At 38.4% G+C, this 14,837-nt stretch overlaps 1 protein-coding gene across 4 annotated transcripts in view; it reads right to left on the bottom strand.

Moving 5' to 3' along the window:
* Nucleotides 1–14,837, bottom strand: part of LOC6639686 (protein slit) — a 63,054-nt gene that overhangs the window by 5,035 nt on the left and 43,182 nt on the right. For 2 of the 4 annotated variants that reach the window (XM_047010014.1, XM_002062695.4), the window contains exons 3-16: nucleotides 11,993–12,064; nucleotides 11,161–11,232; nucleotides 10,666–10,737; nucleotides 10,301–10,444; nucleotides 9,107–9,342; nucleotides 7,487–7,628; nucleotides 7,268–7,411; nucleotides 6,419–6,634; nucleotides 5,266–5,423; nucleotides 5,013–5,166; nucleotides 4,714–4,932; nucleotides 4,550–4,621; nucleotides 1,113–1,481; nucleotides 967–1,038 (exon numbers count right to left, since the gene is read on the bottom strand). In XM_047010014.1, coding sequence (XP_046865970.1) covers nucleotides 967–1,038; nucleotides 1,113–1,481; nucleotides 4,550–4,621; nucleotides 4,714–4,932; nucleotides 5,013–5,166; nucleotides 5,266–5,423; nucleotides 6,419–6,634; nucleotides 7,268–7,411; nucleotides 7,487–7,628; nucleotides 9,107–9,342; nucleotides 10,301–10,444; nucleotides 10,666–10,737; nucleotides 11,161–11,232; nucleotides 11,993–12,064 — 2,142 coding nt within the window. The remainder of the gene's footprint in view (nucleotides 1–966; nucleotides 1,039–1,112; nucleotides 1,482–4,549; nucleotides 4,622–4,713; nucleotides 4,933–5,012; nucleotides 5,167–5,265; nucleotides 5,424–6,418; nucleotides 6,635–7,267; nucleotides 7,412–7,486; nucleotides 7,629–9,106; nucleotides 9,343–10,300; nucleotides 10,445–10,665; nucleotides 10,738–11,160; nucleotides 11,233–11,992; nucleotides 12,065–14,837) is intronic. The other 2 variants (XM_047010015.1, XM_047010016.1) reach the window with 1 other exon arrangement.

The following is a 14,837-nucleotide window of genomic DNA, read 5'->3' as shown; positions in this document are numbered from 1 at the left end:
CCAATACAACAATTGATGAAGAAATGAAAGTAATTGCAAAACGTTTTACCAAAAGAAACCAAAGAAAAGGAGAAAAAAAAAGCGACAGCTAAACTTTGATTTTGGATAGCGCACATATTCCTCTAAACGTCTAAAGTCAAGGTACAGTGGGCTAAATACATTATAAAAGCAAAACTAATATCAGGAAGTCTAACGATCCCGACGTGATGGTCCTGATTTGAATTCAACAATTTTGGTGACCCCAATGTGGTCTTGACAATTTAAAGTGAAACCTTCCGATCTGACTACATATTGGTGACCCCGATGTTATGATTGAAATGCAACACTTCGGTGCGTTGTTGCATGATAAGTTTCAGAAAGGAAAATTATTTTGAAGCAGATGGTTCTGAGTTGAAATTTTTTCTATCTAAGATTTTATCAGATCATAAGAATTTTTTGAAATATCGAAATATTACCTGAATAAAAATCAAATTCCTATAATTCGGAGATTTCATATATTTAGCTTCGATCTGTAGCATATGAAATCTGAGAATTATCTTATATCAATAATACCTTAAATACTATTAAAGTTAATCACCAATCATAGGCACCTTTTATTGCATTGATTTTAAATAGAATTTTTCGATTTTTTGACAACTGTGCAAGTGGTAAGCGACGATGACGACTAATGCTTAAGCACGAGTCACGACTTCGTCTTAACGTTTCGGAATGAATTTCGTGCCTGAGCCTTTTGCCCAAAAAAAAAAAAAAAAAAGAAACCCCGAACCTGCCCCCGTCTACTCAAAGACCAAACTCAAGCCCAGGTCGACAAACGTTGCAATTGCCGCAAAATTGTGTCAAGCCCTCTTGAGCTTTTCGATTTGTGGCATTTTTTTGTAGAGCTGGTCGAGCAATTAAAAAGTCATTAGGTATAAAGTCCTAGACCCCCTTCCCCCACCCTTTGTAAGAATGTTGCAAAATACTTACAGTGTGGATAGTTTGGTCAGATTGGCAAAAGTGTAATTGGATAGGATGGTGATCTGATTATTGCTGAGATCACTGCAAAGAGAGAAAAGAGTTATCATTATTAGTTAGGCATTTGCAATGGACAATTCTGTATACTAAATACTCACAGTCTGGTTAAGCTCCTCAAATGTCGGATACGCTCGTAGTGTATTTGCTCAATCTCATTCGATTCGAGATACAATTCAGATGTTTCGGCTGGAATGCCGCGTGGTATTTCCTTCAATTGATTGCGTGAGCAACGTACCACAGTGCCGGTGCACGTGCACGATGGCGGACAATAGCCATCGCCCAGGCATCCTTCGCTATTCTCGCTGCTGCATTTGAATTCGTTGTGGGGCAGATCCTTGATTTGCACATCACGTACCTTGGCTGGGGCAGCGCAACGTGCTGTCCCACCGTTCAATGATTTTTTACGTAACCAATCGGCGAACCAGGCCAAATGACAATTACAATTGAATGGATTCGATGCAAGGTTTCTATAAAAACGAAAAAAAAAACAGACGAATAAATAAATAAATAAACCACCAATCCAATAGATAGATAAATAAAGCGGGATTTTACAATTCAATTAGTTGTAAAAGAGAACGACAAACAAAACCGCGAGAGAAATTTCAGATAAGATAAATGGTTTACAACCCAAAAAGGGAGTTTTTCAAAAATGAATGACTTTGAGTTACATCACACAAAAACATTTAGTTTTCCATGACATAAATTTGTTTAAGCCGATTAAATCTGTAACAAACTAATCTAGTATAAATAACTGATAGTGATGTAAGTCAATCTAACTCTAACTTATATCAATTAAAACTCATATCTGTTGATTAAGATTAGATTAATTAAGTCATATATCAATTTTTTTATTCGAAATGATTTAATTTCCTAACATTTACTCTGTCAAATGTATCAATTTGGGAATTATTAATGGATGGTTTATGGATATAACCCATACTGTCCACTATCAGAGTTTGCCGCGTATCACTTTAACAAATTTTGACGTTTGAAAATAATTATTAACGATTTTGTGTTTAAAATTAAGGGTTCTACTTATAAGTTAAGCATACCAAATCCAGAATGTCTAAGAAGTTATTACTTTGCAACCCTTAGCAGATATCCTTCTAAATTTTATTATTATTATTAAGAAGTTAAGGCAAAATCACAATTTGCGCATATATTATGAGTGTAATTAATTATTCATAGCATACTTTAAGGAACTACAAAAGCCTATTTAAACCGTATTTAACCTAGCAAAGACTACATTTCCATTAAATGCTTTCAAGGGGGGAAGAAGAAGTCTGTGTGTACGTGACAATATTTTATATTGGTGGGATCAAGAAGCAAATGTGTCGTAAAAAACTATAAACAAGAGAGATGTGTCTTCAAGAAGTTCAAAATTTGTTTAATTTAACTTTCGTGTAGGCCCTTAGTTAGTTAACGTTAAAAGCAAAAGTTTCAGTTCAAAAAACTGTAATTATTTCAGAAAGTTTCAAGAAGTCTTTGGAAATGTTGTGCATTATATTTTCAACTTGGTTGTTAAGAGAATGGGATGATGGGATAAAGGATTTCCCACAATAGGCTTCGTTTGACCATGAACTCTTTAAAAAAAACAATTTCGCATCTAAAAAGTTACTTGGGGATGTCCTGAATGTTTCTTTCTTTTTCTAGTCCTATCGTACCTTCAATGATAAAGGATTTTGAAAATATGGCTAAGTATTCTTACATTTATACACATGAAAGGAGTTTACATAAGAATGAGGGAATTTTCGGGAACATCCTACGAATTTCTGGTTTATAGTTTTCCCTTTCACAGTGTAATTTTCAAATATTGGTTAGTGAATTTCTAAATTGCTATTGTTGATTAAGCTCTTTTGATACCTATTAAGTGTATTTTATGCCTTTCAATATTTCTTTTGTCTTTTGGTTTCGCACTTTCTCTCTGACACTTTGCCTCTGCTCCTTGCCCAAAAATCAAATCACAGCCCTTGACTGGGGGTTTTATAAATTAATTATTTCCATTGTGAGTGTTTACATATGTATATATGTATGTATATCCTATGCTAAGAAGAAAATGTATGGAGGGAGTAAGAGTTGGTTGAAGGGGTGGGGGGGCATACACATATGTTACACACTCTTTGGCTAGGGCTCCTCTTTAATTATGCGAGCGAATGCGAAACAATGGCGCACAAATTACATTGGCAATTCCAAAGTTACAACCAATCCGAGACGATAGATGGAGAGAGGGAGAGAGAGGGAGAGGGGGGTCGAAAGAGAGTCGAGAGTCCAGACTAATTTAATAAGCAATGCTGCTTTGTCATGCCATCAACGTGGCACTAGTCACTAGTGTGTGTGTGTGCGAGATGTATGTAGGCCGCAGGCTCCTAACTAACACTTTGTGTGTGGGCTTTTCACCGCCCCCGCCCACGCCCCTGCCCTGCCATTCACTTACACTTACACCTTTAGATGCCTGCTGGCTGGCTATATGGCGTTTTTGGGGGTGTCATGTGGTGTGCCTGGGCACTTAATGAATTTCATTGAAGCTATTTATTAGCTACTTAAATGAATTTTACAATAATTTTAGATGAACACCGACGACCACAACAGAAGAGCAGCAGCAGCAGCAGCACCTCATCATGGGCCACAGAGCACTTGCTCTCCTCTCTCTCTCTCTTTATTGAACTCAATTTTAATTAATTAAATCATCGAAGACAGGAGCCCAACCATACACACACATCCATCCACTGGGGGGATGATTTACAAGCAAACACACAAAACAGAACACAACAAAACAGAACAGAACAGAACAGAACAGAGTTCGCACTCGCACACACAGAGAGAGAGAGAAAGAGTGGAGAGTGGAAACGGCGGGGGAGTTGTTGGAGCATGTTGGGATCTCTTTCTTATCGCAACAGCAGGCAGGCAGGCAGTCAGGCTGGCTCGTAAATTGAAGTTCAATTGAATTATATACAATACTTGCGAGTAGTTCTGCCTGATTTCCAAGATGATGCCAGACGAAGTTCAACTAGAGAACAATCAAAACCATTAACCCCATTTTATGTGATAGATAGGAAAGTCAGATAGTGGCAGAAAGAGAGAGGGAAAGAGAGAGGGAGGTAGTGGGCAAAGCTAGGCAATTAATGCTTAAGCTAAATCATTTATCTATTAAAGTGGCCACAGAGGCGGCGCAAGTGAACAAGTAAGCCACAAAAGGGGTGAGAAGCGAAATTGATCCCCTCCATTTAAGGTTATTGCTTATCCCATCGAAACAGTAAGTAAGAATAAGCATTTCGGCAAAAACAAGACCACATTTCTTTTATGCTTCTTAGCCAAAGTCTAATCAATGCTACACTTGAAAAATTTTAGTGTAATTAATTTAATTTTAGCACAAACTATCGTTTCTTTTCTTGCAATTTCTCTTGGTGTAATCCCCCCCTTCTCACTCTCTGGATATGACTAAGCCACTGCGTAGGCACTTGGAACACTTTTAATTGCTATGCATGGGCAGCATCTGCATCTGCCGCTGCATCTGGTATCTATGGGATGTACTTACAGCGATGTCAGTGAATTGAGATGTTCAAAGGAGCCAGGCATAACGCATGAGATTTGATTGTCATACAGATTGCTGCAATTGAAAATTAGAGGGAAAGGGAAAAACAATGTTTCATATTACTCAATTAATGGTTATAAACGATGAGGAGAGTTGGGTAAACTTACAGTGTCTTTAGCTGATGGAGTCCTAGGAACATTTTATTGGAGATTTCCTTAATCTTATTCTCACCCAGTTGCAGATCCTGTATGCGTGAGGCACCCTCAAAGGCATTCGGTTCAATGCCAGTCAGTTGATTACGCTTCAATTCCAATTTAACCAAATGCGGCAGATGACCAAACAGGCCATCCGAATTGATGCGACCCAGTTCGTTATCGTTGAGCAAACTTTCGAAGGAAACGGGAATAATGTAGATCAAATGGAGGGGGGACCAACCAGCCGACCAACTGGAGGAAACAAAACTTACAGTTCAGTGGTATGCAGGGGAATGTCGCGTGGTATTTCCTTTAGGCCACGACCGGAACAGTCCACGGTGGTGCCCTCGCAATGGCACATTGAGGGGCAGTCAGAATCCATGCGGCATTCGCCGGACAACTTCATTCGCAATTCATCCCAGGAGCCTAAAAATGGGTGGGTGGGTGGTTGGTTTGGTTTAAGACATTTTCTCTCTTTTCCTTAGCCTAGAGTGTGGTGTGCTGTGGTGTTGTGTGTGTACTTACATTTAAATTTCTCTTCGCGGAGCGATTCAATGCGACGACGATGCATCCGCTTCGGTGACTCACAGCGTGCTCCACTTGTCTCTATGGGATTTTTGTGCAAATAGTCGGCCAGCCAGCGTAGATTGCAGTCACAAATGAAAGGATTCTTGGCCAAATGTCTGAAAAGACGCAAAAAAAAGGAAAAGAAAATAAAAGTAGCATTGAGCATTCAACTGAATGGAAATGGTGAAAATGTGGGGGAGGGTAAATAGAAGGGACGGTCGTCTTGAGACATCTTACAAGTGCAGTAAAGCCTTATGGCTACAACATTTCCGTTTGTCGTTGTTGTCGGTGTTTTGCAACTATTTAAAAGCAATTCTATAACCAGGGTTGACAACTTCCTAACAATTGTCGTTTGAAAAAACTACAAAATATTTGAAATTGTAATCGAAAAATCATACAAAATGAAAACTTTAGAAAAATAATAAAATCTTTCGAGTTTATTTGTCTTGCCCATAAAAATGTATAGAATAATGCTTCTTTGGATTGCTGCGACAACTCTAGGCTTATGCTTAACCCACTCAAGCATAGAGAAAGAAAGAACTTCTCTAACGCAACAAAATAGAAAAAAACCCTTGGAATATTTCCTTACTCCTTTTACTCTTCTTCATCATCATCATCTCATAGCACTTAAGGTCTGAGGTCTGAGGTTTCAGGCGTGTACATTTATCGATGCCAAAAGAAAGAATTCCCCTCCTAAAGTCCACGAGTCCACGACGACCACGACGTCTTTTGTTCGTCAACGTCTCTTTCTTTACGGTTCAGAGACGACCGATATTCCTTGGTCTTGGACCCCTTTTTTTAATGCGAATGACTCCGTCTTCGTCTTCGTCTTCGTTTGCGTCTTGGTCTTGGGCTTGGGCTTGGGCTTGCTTGTTGTGCAGCTAAACAAATGTCAACGCGAAAGCCAAGTCAAAGGCAACTACTAAATGCACTTCAGAGGTTTAACACCAAAGTGCCTGGGTGCTCCATTCAAGATGGGAGGCTCGAGAGAGTAAGGCGAGGAGGAGGCCTTCTCCATCTTGCACTCTCGAAAAAAACACACTCATGCTCAAGTTGCTGATGGGTGGGCGTTACAGAAGGAGAGAGAGGCGTAGAGACTTCATGTACTTACACCGTTTTGATGCTCTTCATGGCGTCGAATGTGCCATTAGCCAAAGACTGAATGTTGTTGTCGTACAGCGATAGAAGACTAAGGCTATGCAGGTCACGGAAGGCATCCTTGCGTATGCACGAGATCTCGTTGGCGTTCAACAGCAGCAACTGCAGTGAGCTAAGTCCTTTGAATACGCCCGAGGGTAAATCCTTTATTTTATTGCCATACAGCACACTGAAGGGAGAAGGAGCATCAGCAGCAGCAGAAACATGAAAAGGAACACAAATAGAACACAGATGAATGTTAAGAAATGAATAAAAATCCAAGAGAGTGGGGCAAAGAGGGAACTTTGGTGATGGAGGCACAAGACAAAGTGGTTAAAGGCTGTTGTTGTCGTTCTTGTTTGTGGGTAACTGGTTTTGGCATACCCACAACATAGACAAGACCTAGAGATGTGCGTGAAATGGTTAAAAGAACCTTTGAAATGCTCATTGGACACTAGGCTTAGTACTTTAGTTACCACTCGCCAATTTGCTGATCCTTTTAGGCCTTTCACGTTGCCATCTCTAGATCAAATTGCACGTGTTCACATTTAGTAGGTGAGCCATACATACATATGTGGTTGTTTTGGGGCGGGTGGAGGCGGGGGGAACCTCAGGTAAGCTGATGCCTTGCGGTGGTGTTGGCAACGCTTTAACGTAGGCCGATTAGCCTGCTCTGAGGCTACAGTAAGAGCCCCCAATAGCAGTCGGTATTCTGTCACTTCACTCCACTTCACTCAGTCAACCGACTGCACATTTTGTTGGGCAGGCTACTTGTTGCTTGGTCCCCTCCCTCCTAACCATCCCTCAATTGAAAGCTACTTACAGTGTGGTTAGCTGCTTTAGGCCACTGAGTGCATCATGGGCAATACGCGATATATTGTTGTTGGACAAATCAATGCGTCGCAAACGTCGAAAGCTTGAAAACGATTTCGGTGGCAATTCCGTGATGAAATTTTGCTCTAGGCGTCTGTTGAAGAGGAGTCATTTAGAGATATTTATTTACATACATACATGTACTTAGAGATGAATCAGTTCTACTTACAGTTCGGTGGTATCATCGGGCAGGGTAACGGGCACACTGGTCAGACTCTTCTCACGGCAATCAACAATGCCATCCGCGCATCGGCATGGGTGTGGACAACTGTTCTCCACTCCACATTCCATGGGCGCATGCTCGGTGAGGCCTGCAAAAATTGATCAAGATGATGATGATGACGATGATGAAAACCGATGGAAACAACAAGTGCACAAGAATAACACTCGGAGCAGTAGCTACCGCAACAACGAAGCATTGATTTGATCCCATCCATTCCAGCATTGCAAAGTGAAGTTGGAGTTACACTATGGCCAACCACATAATTATCAACGCTACTGCACCACGCCAAAGACGGAGATCCCCAACAACAACAACAAAAAAATATACAAGCAGCCGCTAGTCATAAATGTTTACCCACATAATTCCATAGCAATTTCATATTCCTTTTTTCTCTCCTCTTTTTTGTTTTTGGTATACAAAACGAAAGTCAAACAAGCCAGAAATTATACTATATCGATTAATGTGAACTAGGTGAAATGTTAAATACTCTATCCAACTAGGTGAAATAAATCAAAGAGTTGGTTAATTAAATGTAAAATGGGTGGAACTTGGCCCCTTTAAGTATGCAATAGGCTAGAAAAGTATTCCAAAAGTGAGCTTTACTGCTTAAAAATTGTCTATAAACGATGTTTGCTATGAGGATTATTTTTTATCCACAAAAAACAAAATTTCTTCATATTTATTAAAAATCGATTTCTTGAATTGTATATAGCATACTTTAGGGAGTAAAATTTCCCCCATTTTACAGTTTCAAAGGTTGTTTCTAAGAAATATCTCCTCTAAGTGGCCTCATTTAACTAAATTTAAAGTAATTTCATCATATTCCTTTCTATTCCTTAAAGTATTTCAGGGGTTTCCACCTTTAAACAAATATGTTTACTGTTTTGCGCTTAAAATCGTTCAGTAGCAATCATCTTCAACGTTGCCAAAATACCCCATTCGCTATAAAGTGTACAATTTTATAAGTACAACTTCGTACAGGAAAGGAAAAACTCGTTTCATGGCATCGTTTGTAGCACATTTTCCGCTTCATTGAGCGCAGATTGGCTTTGGTTTTTGGATTTGGCTTTGCTTTCCATTTACTACTTGGCCCGCAGCATTTTAGCATCTGCATCTTCGAAAACAAAATAAGAGAAAAAAAAGAATCCCCCATCGATGACGGCGTTAAACGTTTTGGCAAACACACGACGGCGTCGACGACGACGACGACGACGTCGATGCCACTCCATAGACGAGAGATGAGATGAAGCCACCACAACCACCAAATTGTTGCTTGTATATTTTGTGGGCGGTCTGCTGCTCATTGGAGCGGGGGCGTGCCATATGACGGTTTATATGATTTACAACGCTTTGTTTTCTCCATTCTACCCGATACCACCGATGACTACTTTGGCATATAAAACTAATTAATTTCTGGATACACAACACAACACACAACACGACATTTGTTGTCTATTTTTGGTGCGAATGCTGCTGGTTTAGGAGTGCTCAATGGGATGATGACGACGATGACGACGACGGCTCTTGTGGCAGGGGAGTAGAGTGGGAGGGACTTGGCATCCATACCTGAACATTTGAACTCCTGATCGTGCAGGTCCGCCACGTTTTGGCCCTTCAATTGTGATGGCGACTGGCATCTTGTGTATGGAGCTAGGCGCGGTGCACTGCGTAGGTAGCGCGACAGCCAGGATAAATGGCAATCGCAGGCGAATGGATTGTCCGATAGCCGCAACGCTCTCAATCGTCCCAATCCCCCAAAGGCATTGTGCGGCAAAGCGGTCAAGTTGTTGTTGTTCAGTGTCCTAAAAGAAACCGAAGGAAAGAAACCAATGAAGAATGAATACATGTGCATTGAGTAAAAACGACACTATCAACTGACTGTAATCTTTCTCCCCTCCCTCTCACTCCTTTTCCGTTTTGGCTAGTTATATTTTGAGGGTTGGGCGACGACACAACCTTAACTGAAACTACAATAACAACTGATCACAGATCGTTGATCAAAACCAAAAACACAAAAAAAAAAAGAAGAAACTTAATTTAAAAATTTACTCTTCTTCCTTCAACAAGTTGCGAGAGTTGTTGACTCCTTTTCTTGGGGTTCAATATATTATCTTCGAGGCAAAACATAAGTAATCTACAAATCTAACAACTAAATCTATAAACGATACGTTAAGGAAAACAAAATTATAACCTACGGGACAATATGCAAAGTATTGGCCATAAGTGGTTAAGTACGAAAAAGTATTTTGGCAGTATCGATGCATAAATACCCTTTAGCAGTAAGCGTATTAATCTTACGATATCGATATTGAATCCATTCAGAGCGACGATTTGGCGAAACAGCTTAAGAAATGAGGGACTAGTCTCCATTACAAGCTAGGACTACAGATTCAGGAGCTTCCAGTCAAGTCTAGGATGACTTTCTCTCCCATTGCTGTAGACACTAACTTAATATAAATTATCTGAAATTTTAGTTCCATTTATTTCTACGTAATTAAGTCAAATATTATGAAAATAAAGCCTTCTGGGCTTCGGTTATAAAATCTATTATCTCATTTATTTAGTATTTATATCTGCCAAAAGCCACCTCATTTCGTTTTGCCAACCATAATTTATTGTTGAATCATTTATAAAAAACTCATTTTATTCGACTAATTAGTATATAAAATATTGATAAATTGCATTTAATCTAACCATAAACTCGTGATTAATTGACTTATATTTCAGGTTAGTGATTTAAGTGCTGCTTTTGATACTCACAGTATTTCCAATTCCACTAGCCCCTTGAAGGCATGTTCATCCATACAAGTGATTTGATTATTGTCCAACTGCAAACTGCGCAAAGATTGAGCACCCTTGAAGACTCTTCGTCCCACCGTTGCAATCAGATTGTGTGAAATGTCCCTAGAAGGTTGCCATTCGAATGGATGGATGAGAGAATGGGCGAGCGAGGGTGTGGGTGTGGGTCGAGGAGGAGGTGGGTAGATAAATTAAATTAGTTTCAATATAATATTGTGTGAGTCTACTTTCTACAAGTATTGACTACTTTTGGCTACTTTGACTTGATTGATATTAATATAGTATATATAAATTTTCTTTTTCTTATTTTTTCTTGGATTACTTACAATCGCAAAAGACTCGCTGAACTTGTCACAAAGTTTTCAGGTATTGCCTTTAATCGATTGTTGTTTAGACGTCTTTGAGATTTTTGTTTATAGTGGAAGGTGTTTTGGTTTTGGTTTTTTTGTGTTTTTATTTTTGTTTTTTGTTTGGTGTACGAGCATATTATTTTTATGTAGGCACGCAAAAACGAAACGTAACGGAAAGTACAGTAGTTTGTGTAGAAGATATGCAAAAAGAAAAACGAAACGAGAAAATTGTATTTCAAAATCAAAACAAAGTAAATTGTACGATACTTTTTGTTCATTGCTAGCTATATAAGTATATAGGCATATAATATTAATATATATATATTATTATTAAGATTATTGTGAAAACAATTGATTAGCAAAAATTCTTGAGTTAGTATTAAGATGAAAAAAGATTCCATCATGCACTAGAGCTAAGGAAAAAAGCAAAATCATTGTACTTTTTTAGGGTTCTAAAACTTTTGTACTTACAATCGTTCGAGGGAGACCAAATCTTGTAGGGCATTCTTTTCAATGGTGTGAATTTGATTATCCGTTAGTTGGCTAAAGGGCAAAGAAAGTTAACAGAATTATGATTAACTTGGTTAGAAAGTGAATGGGAGATCCCAAAGGGAACTCAACTCTAATTAGGGCGTGTATATTATGCACGCCTTTTCCCATCCTCAATTTGTATCTATCCAAATGTGACCCTTTTTCTGATGTTCTTTTTTGTTTATTAGCTCTAATTTTTGTTGAAAGTTAACTTAAAGCAAAGTTTGTTAAGAAATCTTTGCGTGATTTCCTATCAAGCTAAGAATTATTAAAGAATTTTTCATGATAGAAGCCTAAAAATGTCTGTTGGACAATTTAGATTTCAATACTTTTACATGACTAAGTTTAAACGACAAAATCTACCAATAATTAGTCATAGTTTAACATTTTATAATTCTATAATACTTTTTTTCCTCTAGAATTTTACAATTTTTTTGAATTTCAACCAAAAAAGAGTGTAAGTAATGCTAAACTTGAGAAATTTATCTTCCAAAATACCTATCCTAAAATCATTAAATTCCTCTTACATAAGACTTGCTTCCCAAGCATTCTTTATATAATAAACTAAAACATTTCCCCCTTTTAAAATAACATTTGAAATGTATCCGCTATCTACTTTATGAGCTCTCTAAATTCATGTTCTCCAATCTAAAATGAGTTTTTAATATCACCCATCAATTGCTTCATCATATGCATAAATAAATACATGTCTATATATGTATGTATAAAGAGATACATATATATGCTATATAGTGTCTTTGGGTATACTCACAGCATTCGTAGCTTGGTCAAACGTTGAAAATCCGTCTCATATATCACCGTCAAATTATTGCCCTGCAAATCGCTGCAAAAGAGAAATGAGAAAAATGAGATCAAGATTATTTGGCTTGGCAGTAATTAAGTAGGATATATACATATACATACATATATGTATCTGTAGGATGTTGCAATACGAGAGAGAAGTAGTAAGGCTAATCAAAATTAGCTGGTCATACGATAATTTTTTTTAATTGCTTGTAAAACAAGAAGAACAACAAGAAAACTGAGATACAAAGATATGCAACAACAACAACGACAACTACACAGCAGGAGCAGCTGGTGGCAATCCATGATATGTGGATTGGTGGTTGCTTATTGGTGGTGGTGATGGTGCTGATGGTTGCCTTTTTGTCTGATAACAAAAATATGATATTTAATCATTTTACATGCCCCATCCCCCCAGAGTCACAGTCCCAGCTCCCAGGAGTAGTCGTGGTAGGAAGAAGAACTCGTTTTATTCAAGAGAAACAGAAAAATTTGTTACCTGTAGATGTCATAACAATGAAATGCAACCAAAATGAGATACAAAAGAGGCATGGGCAAACATACGGGAACCGAACCGAATGCGCATGCGCAACACTGCGCAGATACCGACACAGACATAGCCAGAGCCACAGCCACAGCCACAGCCTGTGCCTCAGCTGCTGCTTCTCTGTTTTGAGTAAGGTTTTGTTTTTTTTTTTTTTGGGTTACGAACAGGTAGTAAGACCTTCAGAGACCCAAACGTTAAGATATTTCTGTGTCTGTGTTTTTATTTCTGCTTCTTCTTCTTCTTTTCCGTCTTATGCCTTAATGAATCTCGCATCAAGTTGCGAGGCAACATCATGAACGGGCCAAGACTGCTCTACGTCTTCTCTCTACAAAGTGAAAGAAACAGATGCAACAGGGGCGTTTGAAGAATGAAGTTCTCCTGAGGGGTTCAGAGGTATTCATAGTGGAAGTCGGATATTCTAGATAATTCAACAAATAGACAAATATAGAAGTTGTTAAAAAACGCTATACAGACAAAACTGTTCCATAAATGAGCTCCAGCCTAAGTATCTAAAGTTGGATTTATGAAGTTACGGGCTTAAATTTCAAATATATATTTTAGATACATTAGGAATCTATTCAGAAATCTTCTTTATGTTTCATCTTGAAGTGTTGTGGATAAAAGGAAGAAAAAGAATTATAATAGTCGATGGAAATTATGTTAGTCCTTTGTAGGTCATTTGGTTTAGCTATGTTCATCTGAGTTAACTGGACATTGTATGGCGTCCTTTTTAAGTTTTATTAAACCTTTTATTTTCCACCTTGAGGTTAATATACAAATTGGAGAAAGAAGAAAGAAAAAAGAAATTTTCGTAAAGTATTTGTTATGGCATCAGTTTGATAACTGATTGAGCCTTCCAAAAATGTTTCACATTTGTATATAAGATGTTAACTTTGGTGTCTGATATTTTTATAATTTACCGATATTGAAATCAAGCCAATTCAATTATAACCTAAAGTCTTTAATGAAATTTACCTATTCCAGTAAGTCTCTATCTCTCTCTCTCTCTCTCTCATTTCTTCTAAAACTCTTTCCCCAAGTCTCAGTCTATCTTTTTCTTGGCTTTGGGCCCCTTTTTGCTGTTGGGTCTACGCCTTTTGAAATATTTGTTGTACATATTTTTTTAATGAGCTTAATATCTCTTGGCTAGATGTGGCCATCTCGTTCCCTCTATCGCGCAGTTTGGTCTTTTTTTCTGGTCTTAGATCCGACTGATTACACCAAGTCTCTCCTCAGCATCGGCATTTGATACACTGTGTCTGTGTGTAAAGATTTGAAAGATTTCTGTAAAATAAAAACAAAAGCAAAAGTCTTTGCCTTAATTGCCAGACATTTTTCAAAAGCTGACGGTTTTTTTCAATGCTGTTGTTGTTGTTGTTGTTTGTGCTGCTGCTGCTGCCTTTTGTTGTAATGGTTTAAAATATAATTTGTTAGGAGAGCTTATGCATAATTTTTGCCGTTTTGTGCCATATAATTAAACATTTAACATTTAACTTCATTATAAAAAAGCAAGAGCAAGAGGAAAAAAGAAGAAGTTGGGTTTTTTGTTGGTTTTTCGGTGGCTCCCCGCAATTAGATTTCATCTGCTGCTGCTGCTGCTGGGACTGAGACTTCTCTTTGATGTGTTTGCAGCTGTTACTTCGCCTGAAAGTTGGCAGCTATAAATTAGGCTCACCTTTTTGGCTAGAGGTTAGGGCGTGCTAAGGTGTGAAAGGGACCTGAGAATTGAACTCAACTGGGTTTAGGTTAGATTCAAGTTTGAGTTCGGTTCGCTCGCTTGGGTTTCTAAACTGAATTATATGCAAAAATGCTGTCGTGTCAATTGAATAAACTAACTCTCTGTGTGTGTGTGAGAGAGTGAGTGGCAGGTCGTTTCTATTCCATGCCTTCCATTTTTAGTCATTCCTCAGCCATGTAATTAAATGGCCATGCCAAGGTCCAGGGCATGGCTAGAGAATGAATGAAAGAGAGTGAGAGAGAGAGGGAGAGGGGGCGGAAGAGTGTGAGACTCATAGATAGAAAAACGCCTGGTTACAATTTGCTTTGGTCCCAGTTTGCATATTGCCATTGTTATTCTTTTTTTTTTACAAGTTTCATTCGTTTTTCTTTTCTGTTTTTTGCCATTGGAGCGCATATTGACAGGCCCAATGCCCGAGCCTGTTTCTCTGCTTTTGCCCCCTGCCCGTGCCCAGATCCAATAAAGTTGTGGGCATGTTCAATATTTGATGTGCACACACAGTACCTAGCTATATAAAAATACATGGTA

Source organism: Drosophila willistoni, assembly GCF_018902025.1.
Source record: "Drosophila willistoni isolate 14030-0811.24 chromosome 2L unlocalized genomic scaffold, UCI_dwil_1.1 Seg196, whole genome shotgun sequence".
Lineage (NCBI taxonomy): Eukaryota > Metazoa > Arthropoda > Insecta > Diptera > Drosophilidae > Drosophila > Drosophila willistoni.
The sequence above is the reverse complement of the archived record's forward strand: the minus strand, read 5'-3'. Positions and strand labels throughout refer to the sequence as shown.